Raw genomic sequence first — 16074 nt, forward strand, 5'->3', positions numbered from 1 at the left:
GAATGTCATGTAAATAAAGAAATAAATGAATGAAGAAGATGTATGCTGATGGATTCTAGATGTACCCTGGGTTAGGTTAGATGGTTACACAATGTAGCTCTAGGCCGGACTGATCTTTAGCTTTAAAGACGCTCTTAATATCTGTTTTGATTGTTATTGTCAAAATGTCAAAAAAAAGAAATCATTTTTTGTTCTGTTTAAATGTTATTTTTTTTAAACTATGTGAAAATACCCAGCTTGACACGTTGTATTATAGAAAATTATGAAGTAAAGGTTGTCTCCCTTTGTTATAAAAACTCCAAATATGATTGACAACGAAACCTAGACTGGGGGCAATGCAAATACCTTAAAGTTGTGGCAAATTAGATCTACTTGTTCCTGAAGAGGCCACGAGTCAAATTTGCGTGAATTTCATAAATAAGAAGTAAGTAGGTACCGGTATTCAAACCTGGCCTTATATTATGTTTTATTTTATTTCTCTTTGTCAGTTTGTGTGTTACAAGATAATATTTATTTATTTATAGTCGGTTCAATAATATGTGTTGCACGTGTGCGTGTGTGTAGCGTCTGTGTTTCGGGGAGGGGTTATAACTACCCCTCCCCCGTGGATCCGCGACTGAATTGCATGTACATCTCCAGTTTGTAGGCTACTGATGTAGATCTTTTGTTAAATTATAATGAAAACAGAATTATTTGATAAAACATGATGGATATAAGTCATATAAAATTAGATAGTTATTATATTGTTATTCATTGCTGTAAGTATTATTAAAAGTTAAATACAATCTATTTGCTACATACAAATTCATACTACAATGTACATCAATGTAGATGTTGGAACAGAACACAATAGAACAAATTTATACTTTAATAGATTTGTACATTGTACATCCTCTATCTAATACAATAATATTTACAAACATAACATCAATATAATGGTAATAGAAGTCATATTTTTCCCATTTCATAATTAAAATTTATTAAGTAACAAGAACATTCATTAATAAATGTATTTAATACGAAATAAAAAGTACAGACATACGAAAATGAGAATGGGCAATTATGATGTTTAACGCTCAACTTGTAACATTGTGTTTCTCAAAGTAAGGGCTTCTTTAACAAATTTGGATAACTGAATTAATTCATATTTAATATTTGTGTTCAATAATTGTAAAAATTTATAATTGACGGGTTTCTGACATATTTCATTTTTAAATATTGTGTTAAACCCAGCATTTGACCCTGCTCTGCATTATAACAACGGCATATACAAATATAAAATGGTATTCGTCTTTGAACAGTGCCTAGCTGAAGTATTACAGCATAAACAACACATTTCTTCTGAAATAATCATATTTCTAGAATATCTGCCTGTTTGTTCTCACAAAGACAAACTACTCATTCTTTATCTACAGAAATAAAATCTAAAACATATTTGCAAGATGTCCAAATAAGGTTCATACTTTAAACTGATTTTAACAGTTTTATACATATACAAATACAGTATTATTTTCTAAAGAAGCATGCTATTCCTGTTTAAAATAATCAATAATACGACATCTAAACTCATATTAAACTATATTTTTATCAATAGTATTAACATTATCAAACACATATGAAAATCCTTAATCATAACAGATACGTATGTAATTTAACAATTCAAATCTTTTGGAGTATTAATGTCTTTATCTAAGCTAACTGTCTAAGTGAACTGTTGGGCTACTTCTAGGGGAGGACAACAGTATAAGTCAAACCTGTTAATAAGCACTTGCTTAAAATGAAACACAGAATGAATTTTATTGTGTTAGTTATCGTGTTACTTGTTTCATTTATGAAACGAAACTAAAAGGAAAAGAAATAAAACAACAGTTACAACAAACAAGTGTAACAATATGACTTATGATTTCTGCTTAAACTCAAAATTTCACCATTTTCATCTTTAAATGGTGAATTCTGCGTAAGCCCGTATTTGGGGACATGGAAGGTAGCTTCAATGGCGCAAAACTGGTAATTTCCATTTTTTCTGTCAATTTGGTTTTCAATCATGATTCTCTTTAATCATCCAAAGTTTAAGGTAAATGTCTGTGCTAGTTTCAATTTTACTTCTTTAAATAAAATCTAAAATTTTCACATTTGGGACCTGCTACCATAAACTGATATTTATTTTATAATTTATTTCAAATTTATCCTCTGTAATAATTTTGTGTACGAATCCTGTAGTATATTTTTTCTTTTCTTTCTTTTATATTTGACCGTTCTCGGTCTCTTTTTAATTGTATTTATTTTAACAAGTAGTAAAATCATAACTCAAATGATTTATATAAAATGGGACATACTTTGCTTGTTTTGTTTTTTGTTTTGTTTTTTTTGTTTTGTATTAAAGTAATGGAGGAAATTCCTGTAATGCTAAGACAAGCTGTGACAGATGATGTGGGTTTCCTGCTCGACTTTATTAAAGCCGATGAATGGGATTATTCAGAGTATGATTACAATTGCTCCTTTGCAATCGATCCTGAATTCCTTGTAACTGCGGTGGACTGTTCCGGTATACCAGTCGGTAGGACAATTGCTGTTTGTAAAATCATCTGACGGTAAAATGATGTTCAGTTATTGAACAATCGCATTGTAAAAAGTAATAGAACATTATTATTATTATAAATATGTCAAATATAGATGATAAAAAAAACCAATCAACCTCTGCAAATACTCAATGGACCACACAGTATGGGAAATAATGTTGTCATTTGCATTTAAAGGTATTTGCATGACTTGCATCGCTGCCATTTATATTTTGAAGAAAGGCTTTCTTATATATGAAATTGATGTTCATTTATAGTTTTTATTATTATTACACAAAACAAAAATAATTCAGTGATTGATGGAAGCTAAGTTTTAAATATAACACCCCAAACATTCATAATGATAAGGTGACAACAAAAAATGTGAAATATGATGATATAGATACAATTGTATTATCAATATATATCAATAATGCTTGCGCTAGCAACATTGCGAAATGTAGTGACAAAATGATTGCTTAAAATGAGGATTAGTAGAATTTAAATTATGGTGTAATATAAGTTGGATAAATTTGATATAACACTACCGTGCTATATTTCTTATTGTTTCTATGTTGCAATATGGTAATTGATATTTTTTTTCAATTTTTCGGTTGTATTACAAGGGTTGCGCCATATGTAAATCTATCATGTACTAAAAGTATGGCGTATTTTTCCATTGTTTTTGGTTGTTTTACAAGGTTTCTGCCGTCTGTTATGCACTATAATTATTGCTTTTCTTTCCAGGTTTCGGGGGTATTACAAGGGTTACGCCATCTGTTATGTACTTAGATACATTAATAGTGAAAGATGATCTTCGGCACAAAGGAATTGGCAGTAAAATATGGAAGGCTGTACTTCAACGGGCCGGAGATACCAATGTTTGCCTTGATAGTGTTTATGAAAGTCTCCAGTGGTATAAGGAACAAGGATTTATGTATGAGACATTCAAATTGCATTCTTATTCTACTGTTGTTACTAGGGAAATGAAAGGTGCTTTTAAGTCCTCACCATATGATGTTAAGCCTTTGTCTGAGAATATGTGGCCTAGTGTTATGGAGTATGATAAACAAGTGTTTCTAGATGTAGACCGCGCGAAATATCTACGCCTATCTTGTTGTGGAGCTCAGGCATTTGTAGTCATACTTAATGGCAATATTGTAGGGTTAGGATTTATACATAAGAAATCTAATAAAAACTATGGTATAAGAAATTTGCTTGGAGACAACGAGGCTGTAGTTGAATCTATATTACAACACATGACAACACAAATACCCGATGGATCGGAAATAGTTTATTCATTGTTAGTCCAGTCATTCTAGCTCAAAATAGAGCCAAACCTCAAACAAATTGCAACAGAAAATATTTTGAGTGTTTTGAAACCCCAGACCTATATTGTATAACATATCAAAAGTCTAGAAAAATCTAAATTGGAGAATGTTTTCAAAAATTGAGATCAAATATATGGGTATCATTGTATTTATTTTTTTAATTTGAACTTAATGTAATACACCCATACAATTTTCCAATCAGTTTTATATATAATATGCTTAAAAATATAGCTTAATCTATCCCTAAAGTAACATAAAGTAATCAAAAAGTTGTTTTTGTTTAAAGAAACTACTTTTACCTTTCTAAAATTTATTAATTAACTTAAGTGGGTGGGGTAATATTATATTTTTACATTGCTGTAGATCAACAATTTATTGAAAGCTCTATGTTATATGATATTAAACAGAAAATACATAATGGTTTACGTACATGTGAAAACTGTCAAGTTTCAACGTTTTATGAATTTAATTTACATTCCATCAATATTTAATGCATATATTGAAATATTTATATTAACATTGTACAGCTAGTGGGTGGGGTAAATTTATACAAAATAAAGAAACATTAAGGAAATCTATATTATCTATGATAATAATATTGAGTTTTATATTAACTTGAATACTTTCAAGCACATCTGTTGTATTTTTTTCTGAGTCATTATATAACATCATGACATTGGGTCAAAAGAAGTGACAATGACCTTTTGGAAGGTCAATTTCAAATATTTGATACACAAGAGCATAAAATGTAAAAAAAAATATTTGCAAATTTTAATTTGTAAAATATCTTCGCTAAGCATAAGCACAAGAATGTCATGACTTTTACAAAGCGTCACTCGCTTCTGTAATTTCTGGTCGACCAATCTTTCACTTTTTATCACTAGATGGTAGCACCTGAAATTCCCTGGTATATCTTTTCCAGTTCTGAAATTAGAGGAGCATTAACATGTTTGATGGTAAAGAGCATCGACTACAAGCAAGTCGTGAACCTGTTCTATCCTTGCTCTCACTGTATCAGACAAACAGTCATTCCTCTGTATACATATTCAAAACAGTAGGTTCTAATGTCCTTACTGGCGAAACATCACACTTCCTTGTTTTACCCTTACTTATTAAAGATTGACCACAATATAAACAATCTTTTTTGTATGAAAACTTATCAGTCATTGATCTAAATGGTGGCATCAGTGTTTTCTTTTTCTGTCTTAGTGTCTATTTTAGTGTAATGTGGGTTACAGTACATCTTTCTACACCCAATGTGAATATATTATTCGGATTCAACTTCTAAACTGTCATTTTATTTCTCACTGGCAGCATTTATTCCCATGCATTCCTTTTCGTTGCCTTTAACTGTCTTTGTATGATCATCAAACAGCCGTTAACAAATCCGACAGGAATTCATCTTGAAAAAAAAACAACAATAACTGATATTGTAAGATTTATAAAATCTGTTTTTTACATTATAATTATGGAGGTTGATCCAGAATTACCCCAAATTTGTTTATAATTCTGATAACTTTTTATGTTTTCTTCATTAACTTTATAAATGCGCAAAGATCGATGTTTCTTCTATTTAATTGCCAAATATAATTGATTATAAACATCCAGTACCGTCTCAGGCCGCCTTAAATAACCCTGGATACACCACAGCAGCGCAACTCAAAGAACACGATGTTCGTTGAAATTTATAATACACCAAAGTGTCCGACACAAAAAGGGATCATGTCCAATATTTGCCGAAGGTTTATGTAAAGCCTGCTTAAATTTCACGTCGTTTGAACATTGTATTATTGTGTAATCATTTGTAATTGCAACGTTTATTTATGCAAAAACGTCTTCATTAAGGCGTCGGAAAACGGCACTTTCATAAACATTTGTCAACTGTTTAGACAGCCTACCATAGAAACATCTAATATGATAAAAGACATTCGACACAAGTATTTTGTTAGTTATGCATACAAAACTTTTTGAGGGGTAAAGAAGTTTTTTTACCAGACTGTTGGTAAATACATATCGTTTGCGGCATAGAAGAATACGCCTGAAGTTAACGTTCTCCGTCGCTGTGGCGATTGAAAAATACAAATATGAGCCGCGTCATGACAAAACCAACATAGTGGGTTTGCGACCAGCATGGATCCAGACCAGCAGGCGCATCCGCGCAGTCTGATGAGGATCCATGCTGTTCGCTTACAAACCGTATAACAAGTAGAGAAACTGATAGCGAACAGCATGGATCCTGATCAGACTGCGCGGGTGCACAGGCTGGTCTGGATCCATGCTGGTCGCAAACCCACTATGTTGGTTTTGTCATGACGCGGCTCATATGATGTCATATGCGGCCTTGCACAATTTCAATGCGATTTAAAAAAAATAATTATAAGTGACGATTATGTGCTGTTTTTCATACTTTATTTGTTTTCTTTTACATGCACTTTTTATCTAATTAAATTAAAAGAATCATATATTTTATGCCTTCAACTTTAAGATGATCATGTGTATGAATCACAGCAATCAAAGCAATTAGCAGTTCAATAGTCATAGGTTTAGGTTGTTAGTACACTTACAGTGAATGGCATCGGGAGGATTCCCTATGTATAAGAACAATAGAACATCAACCTTTTTTGCATAATGTGACAAATCCTATGTTGGCTTATATGGTAGGCATACTGTGTTTAATTATCATATTCTTGTTTCCTTGTAAAGAGGATATATTACGCAGTAATAAAGTGTTTGTTATATGAACTTTGAATAAATATTATTGAATTTATTGTTTAAATTACGGGTATTTCTGGATCATCCCTTGCATTCTTGTATTCTGGTTATTGGTAGCTGATTACGTATTGTTTCAGTTATCCCAGAACAGTATGTGTTATTATAAGATGTATTTTTCCTAAAAGGCTGTCCTTAAAATTGTTTAGGTGTATTTATTTGATCCAAATTGCTGATATGACACACTTTTCTTGCATATCAGACTGGCGATCCCGTTAGTATTACCCATGCCGGAAATTTCATCTGGCATAGGGGGTGCCAGATGAGTCGCGTGCTGTACAATGTCACGCTTAAGCCCCAGTCACATTAGAGCTTACGACCAGTGAAGACCAGTTCACAATCACCAGTGACCTCTGGTCGCGGACAATCTTTAAAACGTCTTACGACGGTCATCGGTGATCTTTGACAGTCGCAGGCTATCTTATTTAGGTCCCACTACCATTTCAGTCGTAGAGAGGTTTTTGAGCTTGCACAAAAACCTCCTTGGGATCAAACAGGTCGCTAGTGATCTTATAAGGTCTTAGGCTGTCGCACGATGGTCATTCAGAAGTGCGACAATCTTACGACAGTCTTTACAAATTGCCACTATTCACTGATAATCTTGAGTAGTCTTTAGTAATCGTGTGATGGTCGTACGACTAGTTGTAGGTGATCGCATGACAGGTCACGGGTAGTCGTAAGTAATCCCACACAATCTTGAGACCATCGTACGTTTGCTTATGACCTGTCGTGCGATTGTCAATGATGACTGGTGTTAAGATACTCGCAAAAGTAAATTTATCTGTTCAAAAATGGTTTTGGTCGCAGACAATCGCTGGTGATCGTCAGTTTTACAAGTCGCCGGTGGTCGCAAGTAATCTTAAGCTCTAGTGTGACTGGGGTTTCAGGATGACGTAATTTTACTGTTATGAATGAAGTTGTAATTTCATAAGCTGTTGTACGAAAATAGTTTCAGTTGTAATGGCATAAATTCCCATTGAAAATTAAGATAAAGAAATCAAAATATAATGTTATATCGTAAAATATGCAAGAAAAAATATTTGACATATGTTTGCGGTTCGGATCGGAATATCCGTCCCGAACCGCAACATATGACAGATATTATTATTATTTTCTAAGGTTTTAATCTAAAATTATAAATATAAAATACCTACTGGTAAAAGTGTTTGGAAGTAACGTAAAGATAAAGTTACATATTGAGTTTAAAAATGTCACCTTTCAATTTTAAGCATTTCTAATGCCCATCCGTGCATGCATTCAAAAATATTTGCACTGATATGTTACTATATGGAATTTATGACACACTTTAAAAGTTTGCTTATATGAGAAATATCATTAAAGTGATTTTGTGAAACAAATGTCTCAACTATGCATCTTTACCTTTTACTCGTATACATCACAGTGTCCTCAGAACACATGATCGGGCATACCCATTGGCTCTTGTGTGTTGATGAAATCTGTAACATAGAAATTACTTCAAGTTTGAAAGGATTAGAATCTTATTTTCATATTTACGTGAAATAAGGTTCTATAGAATACACAGATGTTTTATTGTTACATGTATTTGCTTAAATTTTGATTTTAAAAGTGATAAAATTATACTATAGTCAACTTAGGTGTGCATTCCGAAAGAAATACTAATATATATACTAATATATCGCTGTGAATTAATCTTATGCACTTTTTCAAAATCGCGCAGGTGCTATTGTATGCATAAAAAAAATTCTTTTAAATTATGGATCAACTGTGCATGTTTACCTTGAACTCATACACATCGCCAATCATGAACCATAACTAGAAATCACGTTTGTTTATTGATAAATTTTTCATGTCACCTCTTCATGTATAAATTTCTTCTATGTCTATTAAAAACTGAAAATAATTTCAGATATATTGAATTATGCATATGACGCTCTATTTCCTCCATGTTTAATATTCACTTAAACTAGTAAAAGATAATGTTTGATATTTGTGTTATATATTTAAAAATATTACAAATGTAAGCACAGGACAGGAAAGCAAACTTACTCATTTAGTGTACATATAGTTTACAGGATTTTTTTTATTTTCAAAATCAAGCATACATCAATGAAGACTACCTCAAAGCGGTACCCCTGAAATAATAATAACATTACATACATTATATATGTAAAACAATTTTAAAAAACTATTAAGAAATACAAAAAAAGCAACCTTGAATACACATTTAACAATGAAACATGATTAAATTATTCAGAATTTATTTAACGTACTTCGTCATAATTAAAGTGATAATGGCGTTCCATAGTTTAAAAATACTGTCGAAATTAACTTGTTATAAATACACAATTTAGGCCGTTTTTGAATGTTTACTTAGACAGGAGTTAATCAGAGTTGTAATTTATATAAATTAAACTGTTTTCCATGAAAAGTATAATACACATCGCTTGAAACACCTGTTGACCTTCAACGGATAAAGAACTGGTAAAACAAGTAACAATTTTCAACAAATACTCATAATAAACTTACGACCCCACATTAATAATTCCTATTATGATCTGTGATATTTTAAGGAAAATATACCAACCCACTTTACAGTGTACTTTACTGACATTTATTTTGTTAACACTTATTTTGTTGTTGTTGTCGCCATTATGCAGTCGCTATTCTGAGTATCAGAGACGCTTTGTTCGCCTATGGAAGACCGTTGTCGTCAGAAAAAAATCACAAAAAATAACGCGATAAAAACCCGTTTTTTTTCTATGTTGCGCAACTTAGATTTTTCTAGACTTTTGATATGATTCATGTTATTCCATATACTTTCTATACCAGGTAAAATATTTTCTGTTGCAATTTGTTTGAGGTCGATTTACAGACTGACTGGACTATGTTTGACAATAAGCGATTACCTAGCTGTTTAAATGCCAGTTGCAAGTTTCATGGCACGACCATACGTTTGTGTAATAAATCCATTCTAAAGATAAATCCTGAAAAGATATGGCTGCATAGTGTAAACAGTATTTAATAAATGAAAGTTATTATTTATCAGTCACTATTATAAGTTAATACCCATATAATTTGATGATTTAAATGTTTTTATCTTACAAACTTGTTCTATTAAATGCTCTACATTATGAACTAGTGATGTCTATAAATAGCCAATAGATGTCTATAAATAGCCAATATTTGACCTTGGCTTTATCATTTGCAAATAAAAACACTTAAGAAATGTATGTTTTACTTTATCTTTTATTTTAAAACGTTATAACGGAGTTATTTGGGTTGATTTAACACTATAAAAAGCGAAGAAGTTAAAGAATTCATAGAAAATGGAAAGGTAATTTTTCAGTCTTTTTAATGATTTTAATAGGTCAATTTTTGTCGTACACATACAGTGAAAATCGCCAATCGAATCTCAGTTACTAAAATACTTTAATAATAAGCTTTTTAATCTTCTACCCCGCCCCCTCCTTTAACGTGTTCAGCTGCAACACACCTTTTTGTGTCGCCTGCTACACAGAAGCGGCGATATATAGGGATCACTTCTATTCTGTCTATCCATCTGTCCGTCCGTTACAAAACTTGTCAGGACTTCTCCTCAAAACTACTGGTGCAATTTCATTAAAACTTGAATGAAACTTGACAGGATTTAATTGGTAGCTAAAGTACATGCGCACATTACACGAGTTTTCATTCTGAATACTTTTTAGCTGAATTATGGTCCTTGACGTGTGAATGATTTTTGTGTTGTCTGCTAAGCAGTAACTGATACATTCTAAAAAATAGCCACGTCTTACAAGGATCACTTCTTTGTCTGTATGTGCATCCAAACTTTAGTTAATATTTGTTTTGTGTTTCCTGCTATGCAGAAGCCACAGTATGCTACACAGTTGCCGTGACATACAGGGATCAAACTGGTCAACGACTTAATTGACTATCATCAGGGAACACTTGTGATCACTGATCGCTTTTGTTTATTGTTAAAGGTATATATATTAATTTAACCGGGGTCGTACTTCGCTTTCATGTAATTGCACTATGCGACCACTGAAGCTTTATAACCTCAAAATTACTCTATTTGCCATAAGTATGTCAATTGCTAAAATATGATAGTTACAATAAACACGGGAAGCAACTTTTAAGGAATTTACCTAACCAACATTTTGTTTAGCATAGTTACCAAAGACAATAGGCACAAGAATGGCACCAACTGTGACATTGCTGAGGAGCGTGAAATAAAGGGATGAGTGAAACAGAGTTCATATCATATATTTTTTCTTATCCTGTAGCAACATGGAGGCATTTCCTGTGACAATAAGACCGGCGATTCCAGGTGACGAAAAACATCTCGTAGTGTTCACAAAATCAGATGGGTGGGATTATTCAGAGTTTGATTTCAAAGCTGTTAAGTTTCTTGACCCTGATTTTCTCATTGTTGCAGCTGATCATTCGGATACACCAGTAGGTAATAAAAGTATTATTTCAAAAATACATTGTATGTGTTGTTATATAGTAAAAACGGTTTGAAATACTATTGTGCATAATTTATATGTAAGTGTTCGTCCGTGCTGTTATACAAAAATAGAAACTTCGATAGGAGCGACCGGAGTATGTTTCTAATTTCTGTAGAACAGCTACGGATGAGTACTAACATACAATGTACTTGGTGGCAAGATTTATTTCATTTTATTACGTCACTAAAAAAAGCTATTTTTACGAACGCGGTTTTATGATGCACTATGGAAACTAAAAGGCGACTATGGACGGAATTTTATATAGTATTGACTATTTTTCTTTGAAAATTAACACACATAATTTTTAAGAAATACAACATTTTCCTTGGATGACACTTATAAAGCTGGACACGACACTAATTAAGATTAAGAGTCGGTTTGCCATCAAGTAATGTCCATACATTCATTTTATTTTCCATTCTGCAGGTTTTCGGGTGTAACACATATCCTGACTAAAATGTTATTGCTTAATTAATGATATATGAGAACAAAGGTCAAAATGAAGGTCGACTCTTAAAGAACTCACCCCAACAAAATCTAGCATCACGGGACCAGTGATCCCGGCAAGGTGTCAGGTAGGGCACCAAACGAAACGGGAAAGGGGACAATAGCGAATCACGGACGAAGCTTCATTATTAACAATTCAATAAAAGCAACATAAACATTTAAGAGTTATTAATTAAAAGGCAAACACAGGGATAAGGGTGTATGGGGTGTACGGCGAGTGACGGGGTTGGCAGTATACACCTTTGATTATCATGTTACATGTATATTAATTGGAAATTTAATTTGTTCTAGGGTTTGGCGGAATTATTGATATGGGATCTAGCACATTGCACCTTGATGTCTTTATTGTAAGGGAAGACCTTCGACACAAAGGTATAGGCGGTAGGATTTGGAGGGACTTGCTCGAACGCGCTGGACAGAGAATTGTATGTCTTGATAGCCTGATAGGTAGCGTCAAATGGTATAGAAAACAAGGATTTAAATATGAATCGTTCAAGCTTCATGCCTATTGTACTATTATGACCAGTGATATGAATAACTCGATTCAATCTTCATACAATTTACAGCCAGTAACTGAGAGCACGTGGTCTTGTTTGTTGGACTATGATAAGCAAGTGTTTCTTAATTTAGACAGGGAGAAAAGTCTACGTGCTTGGTGTCGTGATGCTACAACAGTTGTAGCGTTTTCGGATAACATTGTAGTTGGCTATGGTTGTATACACAACAAATACGAGGGTGTTTATGGCCTACGAAATGTTTTTGGAGATAACGAGACTGTAGTTGAATCCATATTGCGATATTTGACAGCACAGCTGCAACATGGTTCTGAAGTGTATTTTACATTAATTGAGGGTAAACCCATCCCGAAGTTTATGGGAAAAAATTGCAGATTTCTCGGAACATCACAGCGAATGTTTAACCGATCGGTTGTTGCAGTAAATTGTGAGAAAATATGGATCCACAGTAGAAGTAAAACTTGAATCTAACTGCTTGAAATAACAAAGATAAACAAAGATTTCATATTATGTACAATTTTGATATTTTAGGTAATAGCTGTTAAAATAATTTACATGTATGCGGAAAAAAGAACCAGTAAGTGCATTCAAGTAGAAAATTTGTTCTAGGTAAAAAATATTATTGTTGAACGAAAATTTGCATCATTTGATTCATATACAGGGTGGTTGCATACTTGGTTCAAGCTGCAAAATTGACAAAATGGCGACCGAATCATGAAAGATTTAACGCCCACCCAAGTTCTGTTCAGGTAAGTGGTTTTGTTTGTTATTTTTGAAGATTTCGATGGTGTCCATTTATTAATGCAATGTATAGGACAAACGTTATCATATTTAAGTTTAAAGAGTTCATATTTGAGATTTGACATGTGATTTTGGTCGTTTTTCCACTCATTCATTTAAATCAGTAAACAAACAACATTACAAATTATATTTCTGCGGATACTATAAGATTTTGCAACCGAAATGCGCTTGATCAAGACATTTTTGTGTACTTGATCTTAAATTGGAGCATGCAAATTAAAACATTTGTACAGTATGCAAAGAAACACATTTTGCCTTGTTTAATGAACTTCAGTAAACGAGTAGAACACCGGCCAGATAAGTCACTTATCAAGTCTCAAAATATGAACAGGATCAGTTTATAAATATGATTTAAATAACTACGGCAAATCAGAATACAGGAAGCTGAAAACCTTAAACGGAATGTGTCAGATATATATCATTTATGAATGGACGTATTCAAAAATTTTCAAAATAACATAACAAACCCATTTTAACTCGGGGGTGGGGGGGGCAACAAAACAACAACAACAACAAAAACGAGCGGGCGTGAGTTGTAAATTTTTTATGACTTGGTCGCCATTTTGACAACTTTGCAACTATTTCGCTCGATTGAACCAACCATGCATCTATTTCATGTCCTGCCCAGTGATATACCTCTCATTAGAATTATTCGTAAACTAATATTGTTCAGGAGTTTCTGCGGATTGCCAAATAAATGATAATTTCCTAATCAATTTTGTTCTACCTTTTAAACAATTTATGTTAGTACTTGAGGTCTATAATTGATTCTAAATGAAATAAAAGGTAGTGTTTATTATAGAAAAAACTATATTCATTTATTTAAATGAGCCAATTAATTAATGCCTTAATTCAGTCTTGAAGTTATTTTAGTTTCTCATAAGATTTGTTAAATGAGTTAACATTTAAAATGAATGTTCTGGTAATTAATTAGAAGCTTAACTCAATCTGTCAACAATCAATGTTTACTATCTTACTGCTAGCCTACTGGTACAAACCTGGAAACCTATTTTTTAAATGAAATTATCAACAAAGTTAATTGATATTGTTTTTTTTTGATGGAATTAAATATTTGTACGTTTTAATGTTATAAATGGACTATTTTCCACTATCGACTTAAACAGTTTTTAATACTGAAAGTGTTTCCAAATTCGAACATCTCGGAGATCTTTAAACTTGTACTTTTTCAAATTTGAAATGTTTTACTTTTCGGTCTAACAAAATTGACGAACATCTTGAATACATTTCCACATGTGGAGGAGAATTAGCTTGGTATTATATAATGACATAATTATTATGCGGAAGTCACCATTTTATGCAGTTAGATGTTCGAGTTAGATGTTATCGAGTTTGTTTATTTATTGTTTTTTTAGGACAAAAAATACATCTTTTTGTCACTTTTAAGTGTCGTTTCTATCAGCATTTTTATTGCTATAATAACTTATATACGTATAAATGCTTTGGAATAAACTGCGATGAAATTTAACAATACTATTCAATTTATTTTACTAGAAACAAGGCAAACACTCCTACAAATTTTGAAAATTGACGAACCGGCGAAGGCGATATAATGCCTTTATAAATAATTTAGATAAACCCTCTGAAATAACACCCAAATCTAATAGTGTTAAAATTTCAGTACCTCATAAACTTGTTAAAATGGGTTAAGTCTAAATTAACTTTGTTCAACAGTTTATTGTTATCAACATGTGCGTAGGAATCAAACACCATAGCGTTTGTATTCTAATTGTAATTATTTAGAGAAACTATTTTGGGGATCTGAAATGATAACACAATACAGTTTGTATGAATTACTTCATTTTTATTATAGTTCAGATAAACTTTACCGACTTATAAAACAGGAAATTATCTACGTGCTACTTAAGTTGGAAATTTCAAAAATACAAATTCAGTATTTCACAAATAATATTTATGGATACATACATATTTCATTATTTTTTAAAGCGGTGACGTCAAAAACATATTATAATGTGAAATAATAGCCGCTGTGAGGAGACCAAACAAAACGTTTTTGTTGTTGTTGTTTTTTCTCTTAAAATTTTGTTTACCTCATGTATACATTATTGGTTAGATATTTTATTGATACTGTCAAAACACTTCGCGATTATATTTTATTATAAGAAAGCGTCTCTGGTGAATTGTTTCATTTTGCCACATAGGCGGGGCAATATGGTCCTTAATGAAGTAAAGCATTTTAAAATGACACCGGGAATGTTTAGAATTTATTTTTCCGTCTGTCCGGACATACAAGTATTAATATACTTAAGAGATTTTTTACCAGTAAGAAAATGTACATTTTAATAAGGACTATTGTAGGAGTCGAGCTCTATCGGTATACGTTAAGTTTCCCGCACTTTGGATGGTTACATGTGGGAAAGCTATCCAGCTAGCTTCGGGACGTCGTTGCCCGTTCGTGGCCTGATTATACACGGTGCGGTACTTGGGATCTTCCTCCACGAAGAAAGCTGGAAAGACGCCATAAGATCTTTCCAGTGTTCGTACGACGAAAAACAAGCCAAATAAACTCTATATAATCTCTCGAAACTGTAGTGAATGACGAATGACCTCGGTTATATTCCACGTCTTCAAACTAGTGAACTTGGTCGTTCCATACTGGATTGTTCGTTCATTTATCTTGATCTTTTAGAACAAGAAAAAGGAAGTATCAAATGAAAAAAAAAACAAAAAAAAACAACAACAACAAAAAAACACAAACACATTTTTCGTATTGAATTCTTAAGTGGATGGGAATGTCTTTTATAGACTGGTAACTGAACATTAATGTTATAAATGTCATGCAAATCTTTAACTGGGGATCTTTTCTATTTTGCACCAACTTGTAAGCAAACTGGAATTAGATCTTTACGTGATGAAGAGCAAGTGATTAAAAATCGGCCACGGAATACCCCTTAATCAAGCTTATTTAGTACAGGAAATATATCTCAAGCGCATAGCATCGTAATGTTTTCGACAGAACCCTTGCATTTTAGATACAATGTTATAGTTTAATTATTTGTGATAAGAACATTGTTTACACCTTAGCAGTGTAGCAGCATACTAGTTAATTGACAAATTCATA

At 32.4% G+C, this 16074-nt stretch overlaps 1 protein-coding gene across 2 annotated transcripts; it reads left to right on the forward strand.

Annotated features, from left to right (window-relative positions):
* Positions 1–246: 246 nt before the first annotated feature.
* LOC132723763 (uncharacterized) lies at positions 247–15649 on the forward strand. Of its 2 annotated transcripts, XM_060708539.1 has the most exons (5): positions 247–424; positions 2384–2557; positions 3306–3495; positions 10927–11102; positions 11950–15629. In XM_060708539.1, the coding sequence occupies exons 2-5, from the start codon at positions 2386–2388 to the stop codon at positions 12636–12638; spliced, it is 1227 nt and encodes a 408-aa protein (XP_060564522.1). In that variant the 5' UTR covers positions 247–424; positions 2384–2385; the 3' UTR covers positions 12639–15629. The 2 variants fall into 2 exon arrangements, with proteins under 2 accessions (XP_060564522.1, XP_060564523.1); XM_060708540.1 differs by lacking the exon at positions 247–424 and having other exon boundaries at positions 2458–2591; positions 11950–15649.
* The last annotated feature ends 425 nt before the right edge of the window (positions 15650–16074 follow it).

Source organism: Ruditapes philippinarum, unplaced genomic scaffold, assembly GCF_026571515.1.
Source record: "Ruditapes philippinarum isolate M1 unplaced genomic scaffold, ASM2657151v2 ctg561_1_1_1_1, whole genome shotgun sequence".
NCBI lineage: Eukaryota > Metazoa > Mollusca > Bivalvia > Venerida > Veneridae > Ruditapes > Ruditapes philippinarum.